A 24924-nucleotide genomic window follows, 5' to 3' on the forward strand; every position below is an offset into this window, starting at 1 on the left:
CCGTCAGTCATCACAACTCCATTCCCGAAAGCTGTTTATTGTTTGAGCACCCCTCTGCATGTTTGGGAGCAAACGCATTTCCTTTGTTTCAAGCTTCAATATTCATCAAATAATTACGAACTATTCTTGGGGGCTCTGCAATCGTAATAGAGAAAACTAAAAGCCGGTACAGTGCTCATTAAATACTTCTCCATTACATCTCCTAAGGGTTCGTTGAGAAAGACATGCACTGGCAAAGCAGTTAAACTTATTAACGCAACCATTTTCTCCTTCTCTCCTTCCCTGGAGGAAACAAACAAGACTTTGTTTGGGAATATCCACCTAAATCATTCTAATTCTTTTAAATTCTAAGCAATTAGGGCAATTAGAGAGCAGCTTATGAATGATGGAAATTCAAAATAAGGTAAACATCACCAAAAACCACAAGAAGTGAAACCCTGTAACATCCATTCAACAGCACAGGAAACAGCATTCCCAGAGTTTTATAAGATAACTTTAATATCGTATGGGAAAGCGTGTGCTCAGCTGTCACAAAAATGAGATGAGCAGTGAACTATCTACCCCTTTTGGCAGGGTTACAATAAAGGTTGAGCCATCTCTCATTTGCACAAAGAATCCCAATTTTTTCAATGGTCATAAATAAATGAAAGATAAATGCATTCACACAGAAGACAATAAACCACAACTGTCATGTACGTGAGGGAGTAAAAAAAGTATGTAGAGAAACAAGATAAATAATCATGCATCCATTTGATTAATTACAGGCTAATTTCCACCCACAAGCTTCAAAGGAGGATCTCCCAATCGGAGAGAATCTAGGACATCAGATAGCCTAACAGACAAGTCAGGTCATTCTGCTGAGTAACTTCTTTGCTAAAAGTAAAGTTTCCACTTAAAAGTCCCTAAACAAAAAAGTCCTTATTTTAGATCAACTAGGAAAAAAAAATGGGCTTTACCTCTGCATCCAGAGTGGCTGAGGCAACAATCAATCTAAGATCTCCTCGCTTCTTCTGAATCTACAAATGAAGGCAACAAGAAACAATGATGGGGAAAAGTATTTTTTTTTCAGTAACAGCTTATTTTTTCATTTTTCTGCCCTTCATTCAAAGGATGGCGAGAAATGTGAAATTCTGTAACTTACAGAGAATTGCATGGGGCAAAAGCAGATTATCGCATACACGGACGGTATGTCCACAGCACTTTTCAGATCATTCACTGTTGACGCAAATCACACAGAGAAGAATTTTAAATGGAGGCCAATCAGACTAAAATCAGGCAGTTGATTGGAAGACTGGCCAAATCCCAGCAGTGGAGGGAGACTCTCCATTTGGAGCTGACCAAATAGCGTAATGAGGGAATAAAAAAGAAAAACTTACAGCATCTCAGGATTCTCAGGAGAATCTCAGGATTCTCAGAAGTTGTTCAAAGTTCATAAGTATTGGTTTTTCCTCTTGCTCCCACTAAATGTACACAGTCTGTGGACTGCCTAGCGCCTTACTCCTTAAAGGTAGGGACTGTGACTTTTAATTTTACGGTCTTCTTCTCTCAAGAGTTTATTACAGTGTTCTACACACAACAGGCCCTCAACAAATAGGACTGAGTGAATGAATCAATTTACCTTTTTTAACAGGCCAATAGCAATGTCAGTGTACAAGGTCCTTTCGTGGGCTTCATCCAGCATGATGACACTGTTTAAAAATAAACAAATTTTAGCAATGTTGAAACAAATCTTCCAGATTTTCAAGGGATTGTCTCAGATTTTAGCCAATCATCTTTTAACAATACTCAAACCCAATAAACCCACTTGGAAAAAGAAGTAATCACTAGATAAAAAGATACATGATATTTGTTAAGAACTATATGCCAGGCATTGTGTACTAAGCGCTGGGGTAGCTACAAGTTAATCATGTTGGACACAGTCCCTGCCCCACTTAGGGGTCGGTCTTAATCCTCATTTTAAAGGTGAGGTAACTGAGATATAGAGAAGTTAAATGATTTGCTCAAAGTCATACAGCAGACAAATGGTGGAGCCGGGATTAGAACCCAGGTCCTCTGACGCCCAGGCTCATGCTCTTCCCATCAGGCAACACTACTATTCGTTCCTATAACTGCCATCATCTAAAAAGTCTGCATCTTTAAAGGGAATCAATGTCTTTGAACTATTACTAAGAATCATAAACAGCTAGTTTGGGATCCTAATAGACTTCATTGCCTTAAAGTACACCAGTCTCTCTCAGGATGGCACCTGGGGAGTTTCCAGTACTCTACCAGTCTCAGCTGCGGGAGGGAGAGTCAAGCAGAGGCCTATCCATTCCATTCCTAGCTTGGGCAGTGGCTAGTGAGTGGAAGGCAACTGGCTACAAGTCCAAACTCACCCGTGCTGGGAAGCAGTGGCACGGAAGAGAGCAGCGTGGCTCAGTGGAAAGAGCCCGGGCTTGGGAGTCAGAGGTTATGGGTTTTGAATCCCAGCTCGGCCACTTGGCAGCTGTGTGACTGTGGGCAAGTCACTTCACTTCTCTGGGCCTCAGTTCCCTCATCTGTAAAATGGGGATGAAGACTGTGAGCCTCACGTGGGACCACCTGATGACCTTGTATCTCCCCCAGCGCTTAGAACAGTGCTCTGCAAATAGTAAGCACTTAACAAATATCAACATTATTATTATTATTATTAAGAGAGTCGAGAGGGGAGTCTCAAGTTTACTGCATAGAAGAAGGCAATGGTAAACCACTTCCATATTTTTCCCAAGAAAACTCTATGGATACACTACCAGAACGATTGCAGACGGAGGTGGGGCACTGTGGGAGAGATGTGTCCACGGAGTCGCTACGGGTCGGAGACGACTCAACAGCACAAGGCAAGAAAGTATGCCAGAGTGTAAAAGTCATTTCACAGATCTGCCCTTTCTTCTCCATTCCTACTCTTAAATTCCAGTTAGACTAGAAAAGCAGCATGGTCCAGTGGAAAGAGCATGGGTCTGGAAGTCTGGGGACCCATGGACGACACTAGACACTATCAGCATCAATGTCTGGCTACATGTGAGGAACGTTTCTTTTGGAGAAAAATCACGTTTACCTGTATTTTGTTAATAATGGGTCAGCCATCATCTCCCGGACCAGCATTCCATCAGTGAGAAACTAAAAGCAAAAATATTGGGGAATGTAAAATGGATCATTTAGAAGTCATCTTTGTGAATCAGATCAAATGACAAACATTCACTCTGTTTCCAACAAGCACTCTTTCTCTCTCTCTCTCTTCCCCCATAAAGTACATATATAATACATACATATATATAGTACTTCCATAAAGTACATATATAATACATACATATATAGTACTTTCCCAAGTGCTTAGTAGAGAGTTCTGAACACAGTAAGCGCTTCAATAAATACCAGTGGACTGATCAGTAGAAAGATACCTTTAGAAACAACCTTCCATATATATTTAGATAGATAGATAGATAGATAGATAGAGAGAGAGATAAAGATAGATAGATCTATACTGCATGTATATTGGATTTATTTATTGAAATGCAAATACATTTACTATAAATGTATATATAATTTATATACACACACATATATACATATATATGCATTTATATATAAAAGGTTGTTTGTAAATGTCTTTTCCCATCAATCATTTCATCACTCAATCCAAAGGTATTTACTAAGTGCTTACTATATGCTGAGCACTCTACTAAGTGCTTGGGAAAGTACAATACAACAGAGTTGGTAGACATGATCCCTGACCAAGTTTACTGGGGAGACAGACATTAATATAGATTAGAGATAGGGGAAATAGTAGAGAATCAGACTACTTATAAAAGTATTGTGGGGCTGGGGTAAGTACTAAAGTGTTTAAGGGGTACACGTGCACAGTCATCACAGAGGAGAGGCCAGACAGAAGAAATAAAGGGCTTAGTTGGGGAAAGCCTCTTGGAGAAGATGTGATTTTAAGAGGGTTTTGAATTTTAGGAGGGCTTTTCCTATGTGTTCAGATAACATTCAGGTACCACTCTCTAGGCACTGACTCTGGCGATATCTGAAGGGTGACAGAGATACACTTGCAGTTCGCGCTGAGGCAAGCTGATTAGCCAGCCTGAGATAATGACATTTATAATAATAAGCCAGGGAATTTAGTACAACCGATTCTCTCATAACAGGTTTTTTTTCAATTTTTATGAACTACGTAAGGGAATTAAGGAAAGTTCTTCCAACACACTTCTCTCGGGAAAGAGGGTGGTGTGCTGACCAAAGGAACGGCTAAGCACGTGCGCAAGATGTGTGTACTAAATTATGAGTTTTCCTTAACACGGAGTTCATCAAGAACGTACCAGCTGCCTAACTGGACATCAGACTGTACTTGTAACAGATTGCTGAATGAGAGTCCTGGAAACTGAAGCTCTCTTTTTAATTAGATTGTTGTAACTGGATTAATGAATGTTTGTAAAACGCGGTGAAAATATGCTACATAAATACCTGATGGTATTATTCTTCCCTACTGGGCAAAGCAGTTACAAGGCTAATGCCCAGTTTATCTACCTCATCCATGTTCTTTAGAGATTTTCAGGAGAGAATCATACCATACACAGCCTCCCAAGCAAGCCTGCCACTATTAGGGACAATTATCAGGTGGATTATCTTCCTTCTAGGAGCTCAAAGGAAAGACCTTGGACATTTTCAGTTCTATGGCTATGAAAACAATTTAAAAAAACACTGCATCTTTATGCCAAACTGGAACCTGAGTCACTAAAACAGTCCACTTACACAAGTTGTCCTTAATTCCACTCCTTCCCCTCTCCTCGGGCCTCTAATTTCTCCTATGTCTGTCATCAGTTCCCTCTCCCCTTTACTCTGAGATTGCAAACCCTCTACAGGGCAAGGAACACGTCTAATTCTCAGCCATATATTCTCAGTGCTTAGACCAGCGCTTTGCACACCCTAAGCACGTAACAAATCGCATTCCTACTATGGATTCAGTTGGAAAGTTAACTGATTTATGTGTGTTTTAAAAACCGAGGGAAAAAATCCAATATAAAAAGAAAAGTGTGCTGTCCCTAAGAAAACCAATATAATAACTTGGCAAAACCACCTACCTAAATCACTCTAATACCACTTTTATCTATTTTGGGCATTCCCTAATCTTGTTGGGATTTCAAATCTAAGTCTAACGCTGATGTTAGACTCTGACATTCAAACTTCAGTGCAGCATTTCTGTTCCCATTCCACTCAGACCCAAGTTTCCTCCAGGGCTGGAGTACTTCACCACCTTACCAGTCTCCTCCCAGTCATGGAACGGTGGCCGTTGAAGACAAAATGCTAAAATAGGATGTCCTCTTTGCTCTTTGTTTAAACATAACTGGGACCAGAGCAAATTAATAAAAAGCAAGTGCAGTTCTTTCCAATATAAATGTGGAATATGCTGAATATATGGTCGCAAAACATAAATTCCAGTGCAAATCGCTGGTCTAAACATCAGGGTATAATTTTCAGAAAGGAACAATATGCCTGTTTCCTTATTGTCTTTATTAATAAGTGATGCTGCCCAAACTCTGCTTTAACATTTCACCTTAATTCTTGTGGCCTGTGGGTCGGTGCAGTCATCAAATCGAATACAATAGCCAACCTCATGCCCCAGCATGGCACCCCTTTCCTCGGCAACTCTTCCTGCAACCTTTGAGGGGGAAAAAAATGGCATTCAGACACATCAAGGGAGAAATGACTCATTCGTTCAATCAACTGCATTTATTGAGAGCTTACTGTGTGCAGAACACTGTACTACGTGCTTGTAAAGTACAACACAGCAATAAAGAGAGAGAATCCCTGCCCACAACGGGCTGCACTTCATAGTGTCTATAAATAGCCCAAATTTAAATTCCATTCAAAAATAGTGTATGTCAGGTCAGGGAGCAGAAAATCAATCAATCGATCAAAGGTATTTACTGAGTTTACTATGTGCACAGCACTGTACTAAGCGCCTGGGAGAGTACGATATAATCAATCATCTTTAATGAGCGTTTACTATGTGCAGAGCACTGCTTGGGAGAGTACAGGAGAATTAGCAGACACGTTCCCTGCCCATAATGAGCTTACGGTCTAGAAAGGGATACTAGCAAACTTTATTCTAGTGCTCGTCCAAGGATTGTACTTTCTCAAGCATTTAGTACAGTGTTCTGTGCATGATAAGCCCTCAATAAATACTGTTGTTTGAGAACATTGGTTATTGACCACTGCAGTCAAAAGATATTGCTTAACTGAGCAAACATATCCAACGAGCTTCATTTCAACAAACAATTCTTAACAAGATTCTACAAGTACCCAAAGCTTGTTGCCCTGTCATCACCTTATGTGGAATATTGATGACTTGTACAGGTGCCAGGCTTCAATAAAAACCTCCTCATGGACAAGTCAAAAAGTAGGAAAGTAGTGAAAGACAAAGTTGAGACGGGAAATTTTCAATCAGTTAGCAGAGGATGACAATTTGAGATATTTTCTTACTCAATCAGGGAAGAAAAATGCAGCAGATTAAGAGAAGGGTTCCTTTGGCTCCCTGAATACTCATAACAACTTGTACTTAATTTTTTTCCTTCAAGGGGCTCATGATAACTCTGTTGTATACTAATTTTCATTATACTTCCACGTGTTACGTTGGAAAAAAAAGATCAATTTCATATTCTAGCAGCATATTCAAGTGGGCAAAGCATGGGCCTGAGAGCCAGAGGACCTGGGTTCTAATCCCGACTCTGCTGCCTACCTGCTGAGTGACCCTGGGCAAGTCACTTAACTTCTCTGTGCCTCAGTTTCTCCAACTACAAAATGGTGATTTTGTTCTCCTTCCTACTTTGACATTTTCAAGCCCCATGTGGAACAGCATTATATCAGGACTATATTCAGCCTGATTCATACGTATCTACCCCAGCCCTTCCAACAATGCTTGACACGTAATAAGCACTTAACAGATACCATTAAAAAATTCTAGTTACAACATGGTCTAGATAGTCATTTCTGACCAACTAGCAAGTTTTACAAGGATTACCCAGAACAAAATGAAGTGAAGTAGTTTTGCCTAATAGGAAGAGCACAGGTTTGGGAGTCAGGAGACCTGGGTCCTAATCCCAGGCTCCTTCACTTCTCTGCTGCATCATCTTGGACAAGTCACTTACTTCTCTATCCTCAATTCCTAATCTGTAAAAGTGGGAATAAAATACTTGTTCTCGCTCTCCCTTAGACTCTGAGCCCCATGTGGAACAGAGACCGTGTTTGATCTGCTTACTTATTTCTACCCCAGTGTTTGGCTCACCAGTAGTGTTTAAACAATATCATTATTAGTAGCAGTAAGAGTTGTAGAAAAAAGGATGGCCTACATTTAAAATACCATTTGCTCTAAACCTCTTCCAATAATTATTGTGTAAGTAAAGCAATTATTTGAAATAAAAATGATATGAAAGGAGCCATTAAATGCCATTATTGGGCCAGTCCAATGGCAGTCAGTTTCCAACAGTGGCCAAAAAAAAAGCTTGGGCTTCTCATAGACCACAGCTACCAAAGTGAAAATTAGGCAAGGCAATGACACAAATAGCTACAAAGTTTTGTGCAGTTCTTTAGGGCCCCTAGCTCCCATTTTCTCTCTGAAAAAAGAAGAGAATATAGCAAGAGCCACCCCATTTATGCACATATCTTCAATTTGCTTTTATGCCTCTCTCCCCCTGTAGACTGTAAGCTCTTTGTGGGCAGGGAACGTGTCTATCAACTCTTCTGTATTCTTCTCTCCCAAGATCTTAGTACAGTGCTCTGCACACATTAGGCGCTTAACAAATATCATTGATAAATATTTGTATACTAAGCAATCTATGGGCGGAAAGGACATTTACTTGCAACATTTTTCAATTGCCAACCTGCTTCCAACACGTTGGGTTTGACTTCTTGACACTAGCCTTCTTTGTAGAACTGTCCGGTTTACCACTGAGGGCATCAGATATAAGAAGGAGGTGCTGAAATTTCCCGGTGACTCCCTGGCGATCAGATAATCCCATCTTTTGACATCTCTCAACATTTCCACCTCAACTCCTCTTTAAAATTTCCCCACCAACTCCCCTGGGGGCGTTGGGGACACAGAATCAGGAGTGCGGGCAGTGGGTGCATTAGGGGAGATAAATGTTTTAAAGTTGTGGCTGGGGGGAAGGGAACTTTAAAATGGCTAGCTGTGGGGAGGAATGGCAGAACAGGGGGAATGGGATTGACTTGATCACCAGAGTCAATAGTATGCATTTAACAAATACCACAATTATCATTATTATTAACTTGGTCCTGGACTCAATCCCCTATTTTTCAAAATGTTTCCAAAAGAATATTGGTTCTAACTTTAAAAAACATTTCAATTGAAAATCCAGTTTGCAGAAACCAATGGAATCATCAAACCAAGGACTGCCTGCGGTAAATTCCCTGGCTCAAGTTTTTTCCTAATGGTCTTTGATAATTTTTACTATTCGCATTTTACCCAGGAGCTCTACTTAATCATCACTTCTCCTGGCCCATCCTGATACATTTTAGGTTGTGATCAGACTAGCAATCAGGTATTCTTTTCATTATAAGTCAGTAGAACTCTCCCATTCTCTTTCAGTTTCAATTATTTTAGGAAATCATGCCCGTTTAAGTGACACGAATGAACCTCAGAAAATCTATTCATATTGGTTTGAGTGAACTCAGTGATGTCCACTTTGACTACCATCTCTACGCAGATGACACGCAGATCTACATCTCCGCCCCTGTCCTCTCTCCCTCCCTTCAGGCTCGCATCTCCTCCTGCCTCCGGGACGTCTCCACCTGGATGTCGGCCCGCCACCTAAAACTCAACATGAGCAAGACTGAGCTCCTCATCTTCCCTCCCAAGCCCGGTCCGCTCCCAGACTTCTCCGTCACCGTGGATGGCACGACCATCCTTCCCGTCTCTCGGGCCCGCAATCTCGGTGTCATCCTTGACTCGTCCCTCTCGTTCACCCCACACATCCTATCCGTTACCAAGACCTGCCGGTTTCACCTCTACAATATCGCCAAGATCCGCCCTTTCCTCTCCACCCAGACGGCTACCTTACTGTTACGGGCTCTCGTTATATCCCGGCTAGACTACTGTGTCAGCCTTCTCTCTGACCTCCCTTCCTCCTCTCTCGCCCCGCTCCGGTCTATTCTTCACTCCGCTGCCCGGCTCATCTTCCCGCAGAAACGATCTGGGCATGTCACTCCCCTTCTTAAACAACTCCAGTGGTTGCCTATCGACCTCCGCTCCAAACAAAAACTCCTCACTCTAGGCTTCAAGGCTCTCCATCACCTTGCCCCTTCCTACCTCTCCTCCCTTCTCTCTTTCTACCGCCCACCCCGCACGCTCCGCTCCTCTGCCGCCCACCTCCTCGCCGTCCCTCGGTCTCGCCTATCCCGCCGTCGACCCCCGGGTCACGTCCTCCCGCGGTCCCGGAACGCCCTCCCTCCTCACCTCCGCCAAACTGATTCTCTTTCCCTCTTCAAAACCCTACTTAAAAATCACCTCCTCCAAGAGGAGTTCCCAGACTGAGCTCCTCTTCTCCCTCTACTCCCTCTGCCATCCCCCCTTTACCTCTCCGCAGCTAAAGCCTCATTTTCCCCTTTTTCCCTCTGCTCCTCCACCTCTCCCTTCCCATCCCCGCAGCACTGTACTCGTCCGCTCGACTGTATATATTTTCGTTACCCTATTTATTTTGTTAATGAATTGTACATCGCCTTGATTCTATTTAGTTGCCATTGTTTTTACGAGATGTTCTTCCCCTCGACTCTATTTATCGCCATCGTTCTCGTCTGTCCGTCTCCCCCGATTAGACCGTAAGCCCGTCAAACGGCAGGGACCGTCTCTATCTGTTGCCGACTTGTTCATCCCAAGCGCTTAGTACAGTGCTCTGCACATAGTAAGCGCTCAATAAATACTATTGAATGAATGAATGAATGAATGTCCACAAAACTGCAAAATCCATTTTCATATAGAGATAGATATGGCAGAATGAAGGATTTAGTTTGTCACAGATAAACTAATTCTGAGGAAAGAATATGACCGAAATAAATTCCTCTGATACAATATCTTTATTCAGAAATGTTGCAGTAAGATCGGTTTTAAAAGCAAGGCATTGAAAGGGGATTTCTTTAAGAAGAAAACTTGGAAGAATGGGTCTAAGTGACAAGAACATTGTCATCACTTACTAATAAAAATAATATATGCTCTTGCTCTTCCCTCCCCCACTCAATTTGGCAAATGTATTCAAAGTTCAAATGGCAGCGGTCCAACTCACTGTGTGACATAGCATAAAATTGCTTCTTCAAGTTGTTCAACGAGCCACAATTCAAAAATCGTGGATTCCGTCACTTCCAAGAATTTCAAAAATGAACTCAACCTGAAAATGGTTAGGAAGTGGGGCCCCAGAGAGAGATGATCTGTACACTTACATTTCAAGTTGGATAAGAACTGAATTGTTCAGACTGTCCCAGCAGGCATGTGATCTGTAACTCTGCTTCACCTTGGGGTTTTAAAAGAGCGGCTATTGGGAAGGAATGGCTCTTCCGATTTGAAGAACCGAAGAACCCCCCACTTTGAGGCAAACGCAAAGATTTGCATTCGCTGAAACTCACTGAAACAGCAGCAACTCTGCGTGGCTGGGTCACTCCCACTACTCTTCCTTCTGCAGTCCAGCCAGCTTCTGCCAGGTACTGGAAAACAAAGCCAACTGTCATTACACATCTGAGAAAAGGAACAGATGATTCAGCAAATTCGGAGATTTTTCGCTTCATGAATTTTCTTGGCGCACCTCTGCTGGGTGGCTGTAATTTCTGAAGTGAGAAAGTTTTAGAAACTTAGAGCAGATACACTTTGGAGCTTGTGAAACTGTTTATGATTCTAAATGTAGGTATTTTAGAAAATCTGTTGAACTACTGGCTGTTAAAACTTCATTTTTACAAAGGTAGCAAGTAAAACAACTAAAGTGGGTGTCTCCTACCCTAAAGTGATCTCAAGATTAGACCTTTTGTAGACAGTTTTAAACTAAGGTAAGCAACTGCAAACGGCCTCTGGAAACAGAACAGAGACATTTGACCTCCTCCACACTCCCTTTTCCTTTGGTTCTCTACTACAAGAGTAAGCGGAGAGCTATAATAATAATAATCATTATTATGGTACATAGGAGTTAGAAAAACCACTTCATTCTCATTCTCTCCACAAGCAACTGATGTTTGACATAAGTAGGTCTTTAGGGCATGAGAAAGATCAAGTTTATATTGGCTTTTTGCTTCCTCCTTGCCTACTTGCTTATTGTAATCATGAGAACGTGACTAAAAGAGAACAAGAAAGTGTGAGGGACTGAGTGCAAGCCATTAGCACTATAATCAATTCCTCTGCATGAGTTCTGGGACCTCGAGTCTCCTTAGAAACTTAGAGCAGATACACTTTGGAGCTTGTGAAACTGTTAATGATTCTAAATGTAGGTATTTTAGAAAATCTGTTGAACTACTGGCTGTTAAAACTTGGTGAATGGTGATGGTGATGGCGAATACCTCAAATGTCCCTGCATGGATAGTACCTTTACTCTCAAAAACACCTGTCTTCTCTCTCTCCATTTCCTTCCTCCCCTCCCCTGCCTCACACTCCTCCATTTACCACTAGCTATTTCTCTTTTTAACTCTCTCTGGCTCTCTGTCTCACCATCTTAGGTTCTCTTTCATTCTCTCTCTCTCTCACCAGCTGAAAAATAGAAAAGGAAAGATGAAGATTCAGTAGGAACCATTAATACAGAAAAAAAGTGGGAGTTACAATCTGTCACAAGTTACATATAAGTCAGCAAGGAGCTGAGTTGCTCAAAATCTTGCTATGGGTCTGGGATATACAAACAGGAATTAAAAGTTGAAAATACTGTTGCCTTACTCAATCCTGATTATATATAATTCGAATACTAAGCCCAACTTTGGTCACTCAGAATAAAAAGAAAGCATGTAGAAAATGGAGAGGGTCCAGAGAAGACAAAAATGATTAAATAATAAAACTGTGGTTTTTGTTAAGCACTTACTGTGTGCCAAGCACTGTACTAAGCGAAGAAGTAGAAATGAGATAATCAGGTCTCACATAGGGCTCACAGTTTAAGTAGGAGGGGCATTGAATCCTCATTTTGCAGATGAAGGAACTGAGGCACAGAAAAGCTAAGTGACTGGCCCAAGGTCACATAGCCGGTGTGTGACAGAGCCAGGATTAGAACCCACGTGCTCTGACTCCCAGGCCTGTGCTAAGGGATCAGAAACCACACCTGGGAGAAAAGGTTAAAGCCTAGAGGAGAGAAGGTTAAAGTGATTTTTTTAATAGTATCTGTTAAGTGCTAACTATAATAATAATAATGATAATGATAATGACGTATTTAGTTAAGCGCTTACTATGTGCCAAGCACTGTTCGAAGCTCTGGGTGCTAACAAGGTAATCAGGCTGTCCCATGTGGGGCTCATAGCCTTCATCCCCATTTTACAGATGAGGGAACTGAGGCCCAGCAAAGTTAAATGACTTGCCCAAAGTCACACAGCTGGGATATATGCCAGACACTGTACTGAGCTCTGGGGTAGATATAAGTTAATGAGGCTGGATACAGTCCCTATCCCAACTAGGGCTCATAGTCTTAATCCCCATTTTACAGAGGAGAAAACTGAGGTACAGAAGTGAAGTTAGTTGCCCAAGGTCATACAGCAGATTAGAGACGGAGCTGGGATTAGAACCCAGGTCCTTCTGACTCCCAGACCCATACACTGGGACACGCTGCTCCTCTAACTTAACTGGCTTGAAGAATGAAAATGAAGGAATCTCATGGAGGATTTTTTTCCATGTCCACCAAGGCTGGACCAGGGGGAACAATCGAATATTAAAGAAGGAAAGACTTCAGTTGGACACAAGAAGAAGCTAAGGATTATGAAACACTGTAACTGACTTTAAAGAGAGACTATGGGGTCTTCAACCTTGCAGATATCCCGAAGAGAAGGGTAACCATCCCATCTGCCCATGACAGTCAGCCATTCAGCTGCCTTAGAGCAGAAGGCCAGACGAGATGGTCTCTCGAGAGTTCAAGATTCTGCTGTATTATGCCCCCCAATCGCTTATTTCAGTGCTCTGAACATAGTAAGTGCTCAATAAATACCACTGATGGATTGATCTTTCCAACTCTAGTCTCTGATTTCTCTTTCTTCTAATTTCTCTCTTTCTCTTAGTCTGGCTTCCACTTTTGTCTATCCTCCCCTCTTCTCTCACCTTTGTTCTCTCTCTGCTTCCTCCCTGTGTCTCTTTGCGCCTCTGCTCTCCCTGTTTGAATTCATCTCTCATTTGTTCCTCTCTCTTTGTGTGTGTGTTGGGGGGGGGAGTATGTTTGTGTGTCGAAGATGAAAAATCACAATAGGACACAAATTTGGATTCCAGTTCCTAGTGATTTCAAATCTTGATTTGTTGTTTGGTTCATCCAGTTCATTAGTCCACTATTAAAAAGCAAGATTGAGAAGGATTCAAACGACGACTGGGATGATCAAGAGCACCCACTGAATGGTAACTTCTTAATAAGCTCATTTCAACAACAGATCGGTGATCATGTCCCTTGAAAATAAAATCGCTCCAGCTCAAAAACACACTTTGTAGGTTTTCTGAAATGTCAGGTGTTAGGAAGCACCTGGAGAGTGAGTGCCTAAATAAGAAAATCCCTTCCTGGCAAGTGGGGGCCCAGGGGCTGCTGAAGGATGGGATAATGGGAGGAAGGAGGAAGCTGCCCTGACAGGGAGCCCCTCCATGACTTGGAATCCACAAATGTTCCTTTCCTCCCACTATTACTGCCCCGTTCACAACATCTCCCTACTGTTCTGCTCACTGAGAGGGGTAAGGACTCCAAAGCTGCAGGGCTCCAGGACAAATACCTCAAATGTCCCATCTTAGGACGTCGTCTCAGCCGCTTTTGGACACAGACATCTAAGCTCTGGGACTTGTATTTTTTGTGGGGGACAAAAAGCTCTTACTATAATTACATAAAAAATAAAAAGCAGGTGAAGCTTATTTACTCAGAAAATGAGAAAAACAGATCAAATTAGTTTATGTACAATCCTTGGTCGGTGAATTAAATCTTAACCATTTGTTTTGCAAAGTTGGGAAAAAGGCAACAATAGAGGGAGAAGGAAAATTATGTAAAATGATTGATCTTTCCTGGAAATATCATTCCACATCTAAATCGTTCTTGCTAGCACATACTAATTCCATACTCACTTGTGGAATTTGTGTCGTTTTCCCACATCCTGTTTCTCCAACAATCACCACAGTTTGATAGTTTTCTACCAAGTAGAGGATGTGATTTCTAATCTGAAACAGAGGAAGATAATCATGAGAAATTAATATTTTTAAAGAAGATTTATCTAAAAAAAAAGATAAATGCTTAATTGTGAAATGTATTTTCAGAGGAAAAAATTATTTGGACAAGCAAGCTCCTATAAATACATAAGTAAAATACATACGTCAGTCCTTTGGACTGTACGCTCGTTACGGGCAGGGAGCGTGGCTGCTAATTCTGTTGTATTGTTATCTCCCAAGGGCTTAGTACAATGCTCTGCACATATTAAGTGCTCAATAAATACCATTGATTGATTGATGTTTTAGAGTCAAATCTTTAAAACCAATCATTCAAAGCCATGAGCACCGCAGAGCCAGGGTTTCTAAACACTGTGTTTGGGAATTTTTCAAATGAAAAACAACTCACAAAATATTACTTAACCAGCCGGAAACCATACAATATATCCATCAATTTGGTTGATGGAAAAATCCTTTCAAAAACCTTCACTTCCAACTCACTTTCGTGGTGTACAAGACCCAACTGGAGAGTAATTTTTAAGATTTTTATCAGTTTACAATACTTCAAGACTTGTCAGAACTTGTTCCAGATGCGGTGAGTACTCTCCAAGGTACACACCCACCCAACCTAAGATGTGATCTTCAATACCTTGAATACGTTTAAGAGCAGGGGTTTACAATCAAGGCATGACACTCTAGGGTTGTCAGCAGCCTAGACTTGTGATTCAAACGCTGGAATCTTCCATTATACCTTGAAAACTGGCAGCTTTTGTCTCTGTTGTTCTACAGAAAGGGCAGCATGAGGGTTGTAAATCACGGTCGTTTCAGTGCATTCGGCCGCACTCTGCCTCTCTTCTGAGATGCTGATCCCCGGGCCTTCAGTGCCTGGAAGATAAATAATATATACGGCATTGCCCTTGTGTAGGGACCAGCTAAATGTGGAAAAATTCATCCAGTTTTTCTCCGCTTTAACCTTCTAAGCATATCTTATTTTTTCACTCAGTAATTAGCCACCTAACCAAACACATCATACCACACTGAGGTTTCAAACTTGAACTCTGACGGAAGCTCCTTGAGATGAGGACAGAGGACTATCTGAGAATAGACACATAAAATCCAGCCAAGAGTACAATGACCATTTGTCGACCAATATCAACAACCCGTATATGACTTTGAGGCTTATCTTCACCTTCACCTTTTTATCCTCAGTCCAACCCAGGACTCAACCACTGATCAACCCATCATTAAAACTAACGAGTCAAAAGTTGACCTTATCTTTCTTCCTAGCCCTCTTGCTTTTTGCTAATGATGCACCACCTTCCCTCTTATTCCAGATTTACAAAGAGAGTGTATTTCTTCATTCTTCTTTCATCCAACCTACTGCAAAATCCAGCTTTTTTCTTTCCTTAGCATTTCCACGTGTCTCTCCTGTGCAATTGCTTTTTCACTAGATTACTGAAATCTTCTACCCCTGTCATTCCTTCTTTGCATATTTCCCCTCTCCTGAATCCTGCCAAGAATCCATCCCCTTCATTCCCGTGCAAATACCCCACCCTGTGAATTTCGGCTCTGACGCCTTTCAAAAACAAATTGAAACCTTTTCCTCGTGTTTGAGATTTTCTTTCACTCCTTCTCCCTGTACCAATGCCTCAATTTCCTCCTACATCAGCTCTCTTTTCGCCCCACCCAAGCTTCCTCTCCATCACTACCCCCTTTGTCTCCTTCGTCCAAGTTCGCCTCTCTATCTCCTTTCATGGTATCTTTTACGGGCACAACAGCTGCCAGTCACTACGTGCCAGGTAACCACCCTTCCAAAGGCTCCAACCAAAACAGAGGCCCTGTGAAGCTCTTCACTTTACAAATTTCCCAGCCCACTCCAGCGTTTGTTTATGGTCATTTTTCCCTTGGGAGCAACGCATATTGGTTTGATTCCTCTACCTACCAGTCCTGCCACTTACTCATCGGGTAAACTTTTATAAACTAATTACAGTTCAAACACTTCGATGTCTTCATCTGAAAACTCGAGCTGATAATAGCAGCCTTCATGCTGCACCCTACAACAGCACTTCATGTTTTTCTGCTTATATCATTAATATTTTAGAGCTGTGGCAAAAAAACCCAATGAAATCACTGCCTTCATATACCGCCCTGTACACTTTTTTTCTTTTGGAAGGGATACACGTTGCGTTGAATTCGTAAGAACTCAATATGGTAAATGTCATTCAGGAAATCAAATGGATGAGCTATAGAAATCAGCATACGCTCAGTACGTAGAAGAAATCAGGCATCGGATCTAATTTCTAAGCTTTAGTATTTTGTTACCTTTATTAGTCACAAAAATAAGAACATTAAAAAAAATGCCAATTACTGGCAGGCCTACGATTCACGAACCCTAAGATTCTATCTCCGAAAGAAGCAAAGGATTTTTGGAGGAAACTTAATGCCTTCCTCATCACTCATCATAATGATCTGGGGTGTCCCAGCTAACACCTGTATGTGTTGTCTTTTGCCATCATTACTGTGTTCTAGTGAGTGCTTATGGACCTCTTGTCCATGAATGTATCCCAACTTTCCAAATCTACTCTCCAGATATTTTCAATCCACACTTCCCGTGGTAATCAGATTCCATATGCTTCATCACTCCCTGTATGAAGTGAAGAAGCCCTAGTGTTTCTGTTCGTCCTTCTACAGAAGGCACCCCATCTTCCTCATTTTCTTGGTTATTTTTTGTGCCTTTTTCAGCTTCTGTAAAATAGTCCTAAAATGTGGCAGCAGAATCAATACATCTATGGTATTTATTGGGAGCTTATTGTGTGTACAGCACTGTGCTAAGTGCTTGGGAGTCTACGCTTCAACGCCAGAACCGGACATCGCATTCCTTGTGCAGCATTCCACACTTTTATCTAATGACAAAAAGACACATTTCGTTTTCTCTGCCCTTCTTGAAAATGTCCAGGGAATGACTGGCCATTTAGCTGTCACTGGACTGTTGACACTGGACTCCCCTTCTAAACTGTAAGCTCATTGTGGGCAGGGAACGTCTTTACCAACTCTGTTGTATTATTCTCTCCCAAGTGCTTAGTACAGTGCTCTGTACACAGTAAGTGCTCAAAAAATACCACTGATTGACTGATGCTTTGAAGGAACAGGAAACAGTGATTCCAAGACCTCTTTTCCGAGTCACAAGGACTATCGCACTGGAGTTTGGATTATTTTTCAGGCCTTTCAATCAATCAACGGTATATTTAAGTATTTAAGAAGCAGTTACTGTGTGCTGTGCACTTGGGATTGAAATCAGTAGAGTTGATGCACATGTTTCTTGCCCACAAGGGGCACCTCTCACTCAACTTGAAGAGACTTCTCTATAGTATTCCCATTATTCCCATTATATTATTCATGTGGATTTCATTATCCAAAAGGGTCAAGTTTCACCTGCAAACTTGGCAATTTCACAACTCATTCCCCCTTTCTAATTAGTAACACGGTGAATAAAATCTGTTCCAGCACCCCCCTCTGAAGTACTTACCTTCTCCACTGCATATTGATCACTTATTGCTACTCTTTGTTTTCCTGCCTCTTAGCCAGTTTTCTATTTAGGAGTGAACTTTCTTCCCAATACGATGATTTCTTAGCTTTTTGGGGATATTGGTCTTTGTGGGTAAATTTGGGGATGACATTGCCTGCAAATAAGTCATATTTAGTAGTAATGGGTGTCTCGGGGAAGTGAACAGTACTTGTTGGGTGTTATGCGTTAGTGTTGAGCCAGTGAAAATATTGGTCTGATGATCTATGAACCTATTTGGGGCGTTTAGTGACGTTTATTGGAGGGAAAACAGATAAGGAGTTGAGAGACCTAACCTTTAGTGACAACTGGATAACATCTTTCTTCTTATTTAAAAATCGCTCTCTGCGTGGTGCTGTTGATACACAAGATTCTCTGGTAAGTGAGACCATATTATGCGATATTTTAAGTTTGTGTAGCGCCAACAGGAAAATACGATGGCTCATTACAGAAGGGCAGGTATTATTAAAAGATAATACTAGAACAAGGAAAATATCAGATAAAATCCTTCTGAATGACAAAAACAATATTTCCTGTTCAGTGTAAGCATTTCTCCAACCCAAACTTATCATGCTTGTTCTTTATTTCTTTTGGGGAGGGTATTTTATTGGCTACCTGGGGTTTGTTGGCCCTGTAAGATTCTGTGGGTCAATTGGTTGCTACAGCTGAAAGTTGGTTTAACTCTTATTGAAAGTTTAGGGCTATTTCCAGATGACAGAACACAAAATTGTGTGTATATAGAAGGGGGCTTATGGTATTTTCAGAAGTAGTCAGTGAATGAAGACTGGCTACACGATAAGCTGCTGTTGAAGAAAATGAAACAGAACTGATCTTCCAAGCTCCTATTAAGGGTTCTCATCATGACCATTCATTTCTTCTTTACATTAAATGGGTTTGGAATATTTTCACACCTCCTTATTCAGTGGGGCCCTCATTTTGGACCTAAATTTAACTCACTAACCCACAAATCCTTTTAGTTAGTCACCGTTTGTTATTGTAAAATTACTGACAGCTTAAAATTCTGACTCATAAAAATGCAGTTAAGAGCAATAATATGGTGATTTAAGATCTAAGCCCATCTCACTCCCAACAATTATATGAAGGATATGGGCTGGGATTCCCTCACTTGGGTGTTTTCTCTTCCACATTTTATATACCAGACATCACCGTGAAAGAGCTCTGTGCAAATTACTCCAAACCCTCCCATCTAACTGTACTCTGCTGTATGCCACATTGCCTTATCTGTCATTTCATTTGCACCGCAATCCATTTAGCAAAGCTAAATCAAAGGGAACGTGCTGTATACAGTGAGCACCCAAAAGGAATCCGATCCCGCTAAGTACTGAAGATCCCTACCATTTGCCTAAATTGAGAAAAGGATAATCCACGGTGCATGTGGGGGGGGGGGGGGTGGAGGGGTTGAGGGGGAAACTTCCTGACTGGGAGATTTATTAGACTGCACCAAAGGAAAGAGGGTGACAGGCCTGAGTACCAGAGTCACTCTCCTGGACAAGGCAATGGAAGTTAGCCTGGAAAAGAAAATCTTGCAGAAGATGAATTTGGGCGGGGAGGAGGAGGAGAGGTGGGTGTGTGAAGATGTGAAGATGAGAAGCAGCGTGGCTCAGTGGAAAGAGCATGGGCTTTGGAGTCAGGGCTCGAGTTCGAATCCCAGCTCTGCCACTTGTCGGCTGTGTGACTGTGGGCAAGTCACTTAACTTCTCTGTGCCTCAGTTCCCTCATCTGTAAAATGGGGATTAAGACTGTGAGCCCCACGTGGGACAGCCTGATTCCCCTATGTCTACCCCAGCGCTTAGAACAGTGCTCGGCACATAGTAAGCGCTTAACAAATACCAACATTATTAAGATGTGAGCAAAGACTGAGTCCCAAACGGATCTCCTTATATCCGAATGAAAGCTCCCTGTGGACAGGGAAAGTGTCTATCAACTCTGTCTACCAATATTGTACTTTCCCAAGCACCTGTGTACTCTGCACACAATAAGCACTCAAGAAATACGATGGAGTGATTAGCCCCGACTTGCGAAAAGCATAACCCACGGTGCCTGTCTGGGGAAGGGAAAAGAAAAACCCAAAAAACCTTCCTGACAGATTAGACAGCACCAGAGGAAAGAGGGTGACAAGCCTCAGTGTCCAAATCACTTCCCTGGCCGAGGAGATGGAAGTTAGCGTGGGGAGGGAAATCTCGCAGGATATGAAGAGGGGGGGTTTGGAAGGGAGGAGTGAAGATGAAGACGGCAAAGACTGAGCCCAAAAAGGGACAGCGGACTGTGTCTGACCTGCTCTTATGTGAAAAGAAGCTCGCTAGGGGCAGGGAAAGTGCCTACCGACTCTGTTACAGTGTCCTCGCCCCAGCGCTTAACACAGTGCTCTGTACGCAGTAGGCGCTCATTAGCTGCATAGCACATGAGAAGCGGCATGGCGTAGTGGATAGAGCACGGGCCTGGGAGTTAGAAGGTCACGGGTTCTAATCCTGGCTCCGCCACCTATATGCTCTGTGACACTTCACTTCCCTAGGCCTCAGTTACCTCGTCTGTAAAATGGGAATTGAGATTGGGACTCCCCATGTGGAATAGAGATTGTGACTAACCTGATTGGCTTGTATCCACCCCAGCGCTTAGTACAGTGCCTGGCACGTAGTAAGCATTGAACAAATACCATTATTATTATCATTATTATCATTACAGATACCACTGATTGACTGAATTACCCCCACAGTTTGGCACAGAGTAAAGGCTTAACAAATCAATGTAAAAAGGAGAGGGGATGGAAGAGAGAGACCAGAAGGCAGACTGAGGGAGGAAGAGAGACCCCCACCCCGGGCTGAGGGGGAAAACACCCCCATCATTATTTATTTATATTGATTTATATCGATGTCTGTTTCCCCCGCCCCTCTAGAATGTAAGCTCGTTGTGGGCAGAGAACGTCACTCTTTATTATTGTATTGTACTTTCCCAAGCGGTTAGTACAGCGCTCTGCACACAGTAAGCACTCAATAAATACTACTGAATAAATGAATGACTGAATGAAGAGACTCCTGCCCCAGGCTGAGGGGGGGACAGACACCCCGGTCTTTATTTATTTCTTTATATTTCTTTATATTTATTTATACCGCTGTCTCCCCAGCCCCTCTAGATTGTGAAACAATGTGGTTTAGTGGAAAGAGTCTGGGTTTGGGAGACAGAGGATGCGGGTGCTAATCCCGGCTCCTCCACTTGTCAGCTGTGTGGCTTTGGGCAAGTCACTTCACTTCTCTCTGGGCCTCGGTTCCCTCATCTGTAAAATGGGGATTAAGACTGTGAGCCCCACGTGGGACAACCTGATCACCTTGTATCTCCCCCAGTGCTTAGAAGAGTGCTTGGCACACAGTAAGCGCTGAACAAATTCCATCACTATTATTATCACTAGACTGTGAGCCCGTTGTGGGCAGGAATTGCCTCTTTATTGTTGTATTGTCCTCTCCCAAGTGCTCAGTCCAGTTCTCTGCACGCAGTAAGCACTCAGTAAGTAGGATTCATTCATTCAATCATATTTATTGAGTGCTTACTGGGTGCAGAGCACTGTACTGAGCGCTTGGAATGACTGAATGAATGAATGAATGGACGCTCCTCCCCCACACCCTGGGCTGAGCGAAAAGAGAGGCCCCCGTCTTCATTTGTTTGCTTATTTCTATTGATTTCTATTGATGTCTGTCTCCCCCACCCCTCTAGAATGTAAAGGGATTGCCTTATGGACAGGGATTGCCTCTCTTTATTGATATACTGTCCTCTCCCAAGCGCTTAGCCCAGTGTTCTGCACACAGTAAGTGCTCAATAAGTACAACTGAATGAACGAATGAAGAGCGCCCCATCCTGGGTTGAGGGGGCAGAGAGACCCCCACCTTTATTTAATAATGATGGTATTTGTTAAGCGCTTAGTATGGGCCAAGCACTGTTCTAAGCGCTGGGGTAGATACAAGGTAATCAGGTTGTCCCTCATGGGGCTCACAGTCTTATTCCCATTTTACAGATGAGGTAACTGAAGCCCTGAGAAGTGAAGTGACTTCCCCAAGGTCACCCAGCAGACAAGCGGCTGAGTCAGGATTAGAACCCACACCCTCTGACTTTCAATCCCGGGTTCTTTCCACTGGGCCACGCTTATTTGTTTATATTTATTTATATTGCTGCCTGCCTCCCCCGCCCCCCTAGACCCTGAGCCCTTTGTGGGCAAAGATTGTCTCTCTTGGTTGCTGTACTGTCCTCTCCCAAGCACTTAGCCCAGTGTTCTGCACAGAGTAAGTGCTCAATAAGTACGACTGAATGAACGAATGAATGGATGACTGAAGGGCTCCCCCCCACGCCCCCCGTTCTGGGCTGAAGGGGCAGTGAGACCCCCCTCTTTTTTAAATAATGATGGTATTAAGGGCTTACTATGTGTCAAGCACTGTTCTAAGCGCTGGGGCAGATACAAGGTAATCAGGTTGTCCCACATGGGGCTCACAGTCTTAACCCCCATTTTAATAATAATAATAATAATGCTCTTTGTTAAGTGCTTACTATGTGCAAAACACTGTTCTAAGCGCTGGGGGCATACAAAGGTGATCAGGTTGTCCCACGTGGGGGTCATAGCCTAAATTCCCATTTTAATAATAATAATAATGCTCTCTGTTAAGTGCTTACTAGGTGCAAAGCACTGTTCTAAGCGCTGAGGTGATTCAAATGTGATGAGGTTGTCCCCCTTGGGGTTCCCAGTCTCCATTCCCATTTTAATTATCATAATAATAACGATGGTCCTTGTTAAGCACGCACTATGTGCCAAGCACTGTTCCAGGCGCTGGGGGAGATAGAAGGTGATGAGGTTGTCCCACGTGGGGCTCTCAGTCTTCAGCCTCATTTTAATAATAATAACGATAATAATAATGGTTTTTGTTAAGCGCTTACTATGTGCCAAGCACTGTTCTCAGCGCTGGGGGGATACAAAGGTGATGAGGTTGTCCCCCGTGGGGCTCCCAGTCTTCATCCCCATTTTAATCATCATAATAATAATGATGGTCCTTGTTAAGCGCTTACTATACGCAAAGCACTGTTCTAAGCGTTGGGGGGATACAAAGGCGATGAGGTCGTCCCCCGTGGGGCTCCCAGTCTTCATCCCCATTTTAATCATCCTTGCTAAGCTCTTACTATGTGCCAAGCACTGTTCCAAGCGCTGGGGGGACACAGAAGGCGATGAGGTCGTGCCCCGTGGGGCTCCCAGTCTCCATCCCCATTTTAATCATCATAACTATAACAATGATGACCCTTGCTAAGCGCTTACTATGTGCCAAGCACTGTTCTAAGCGCCGGGGGCATACAAAGATGATGAGGTCGTCCCACGTGGAGCTCCCACTCTTCATCCCCATTTTAATCATCCTTGCTAAGCTCTCACTATGTGCCAAGCACTGTTCCAAGCGCTGGGGGAGACAGAATAATAATAAATGTTGGCATTTGTTAAGCGCTTACTATGTGCCGAGCACCGTTCTAAGAGCTGGGGTAGACACAGGGGTATCAGGTTGTCCCACGTGGGGCTCACAGTCTTAATCCCCATTTTACAGGTGAGGTAACTGAGGCACCGAGAAGTGACAGAAGGCGATGAGGTCGTGCCCCGTGGAGCTCCCAATCTCCATCCCCATTTTAATCAGCATAACAACAATGATGGTCCTTGCTAAGCTCTTACTATGTGCAAAGCACTGTTCTAAGCGTTATAATATTGGTATTTTGTTAAGCGCTTACTATGTGATAAGCACTGTTCTAAGCGCTGGGGTAGACACAGGGGAATCCGGTTGTCCCACGTGGGGCTCACAGTCTTCATCCCCATTTTACAGATGAGGTAACTGAGGCACCGAGAAGGGAAGTGACTTGCCCAAAGTCACACAGCTGACAAGTGGCTGAGCCGGGATTCGAACCCATGACCTCTGACTCCAAAGCCCGTGCTCTTTCCACTGAGCCACGCTGCTTCTCAGCGTTGGGGGGATATAAAGGCGATGAGGTCGTGCCCCGTGGGGCTCCCAGTCTCCATCCCCATTTTCCAGATGAGGTCACTGAGGCCCAGAGAAGTGACTCCCCCAAGGTCACCCGGCAGCCAAGTGGCAAAGCCGGGATTCGAACCCACGCCCCCTGCCTCCCAAGCCCGGGCTCTGTCCACTGAGCCACGCTTCTTTATCTTTCTTTATCTTTCTTTTCATCTATTTAAATGTCCGTCCGCCCCTCCGGGGGACAAGGACTGGCTCCCTGGGTTGCCGCCCCGTCCTCGCCCCAGCGCTTCGCCCAGGGCTCTGCACATGGGAGGCGCTCAATGAGTAGGATCAGGGGAAGAAGGGAGTGTGGAAGACGCCCCCGGGGGGGGGGGGGGGCTGCGGGGGCCCAGCGACCCCCTCCCTGCCCCGGCCCGCGCGCCCCCGCCCGGCCTTACCCGGCTTCCAGAACTTCACCGGGCGCGCGGGCGCGGCCATGATGAGGTGAAAGGTCACGGCCAGCGGCTCCTCCCCGCCCGCGGGCGCGAGCACGCACGGCGGCCCAGCCGGCCCGGGAGCGACCCCCCCCGCCTGCGTGAGGACGCCGCCGCCGGGGGCGCGCACGCCGCCGGGAGGATGGGGAACACGCGCGCATGCGCAGTCCCACCAGTTGCCATGGTGATGTCCCGTCCCCCCCCAGGACTGCCCTTTTTTTATTTGATTCATGCATTTAGTAGTATTTATTGAGCGCTTCCTATGTGCAGAGCACTGGACTAAACGCTTGGAATGGACAATTGGGCAACAGATGGAGACCATCCCTGCCCATTCATTCACTCAATAGTATTTATTGAGCACTTCCTATGTGCAGAGCGCTGTGCTAAGCGCTTGGAGTTTACAATTGGGCAGCAGACAGAGACAATCCCTGCCCATTCATTCACTCAATAGTCTTTATTGAGCGTTTCCTATGTGCAGAGCACTGGACTAAGCGCTGGGAATGGACAATTGGGCAACAGATA

General features: G+C 43.6%; 1 protein-coding gene and 1 non-coding gene across 2 annotated transcripts in view; one reads left to right on the forward strand and one right to left on the reverse strand.

The window, feature by feature from the left end:
• DHX35 (DEAH-box helicase 35) overlaps positions 1-24447 on the reverse strand; it is a 57697-nt gene extending 33250 nt beyond the window's left edge. Inside the window, exons 1-8 of the mRNA XM_007656191.3 lie at positions 24367-24447; positions 15114-15247; positions 14285-14377; positions 10648-10725; positions 5570-5674; positions 3074-3135; positions 1619-1688; positions 957-1016 (exon numbers count right to left, since the gene is read on the reverse strand). Coding sequence (XP_007654381.2) covers positions 957-1016; positions 1619-1688; positions 3074-3135; positions 5570-5674; positions 10648-10725; positions 14285-14377; positions 15114-15247; positions 24367-24406 — 642 coding nt within the window. The 5' untranslated portion in view covers positions 24407-24447. The remainder of the gene's footprint in view (positions 1-956; positions 1017-1618; positions 1689-3073; positions 3136-5569; positions 5675-10647; positions 10726-14284; positions 14378-15113; positions 15248-24366) is intronic.
• LOC114814034 lies at positions 2228-2365 on the forward strand. The gene has a single exon (XR_003761777.1). It is a non-coding gene; the product is annotated as a small nucleolar RNA SNORA7 (small nucleolar RNA).
• Positions 24448-24924: the final 477 nt, after the last annotated feature.

Source organism: Ornithorhynchus anatinus, chromosome 8, assembly GCF_004115215.2.
Source record: "Ornithorhynchus anatinus isolate Pmale09 chromosome 8, mOrnAna1.pri.v4, whole genome shotgun sequence".
Lineage (NCBI taxonomy): Eukaryota > Metazoa > Chordata > Mammalia > Monotremata > Ornithorhynchidae > Ornithorhynchus > Ornithorhynchus anatinus.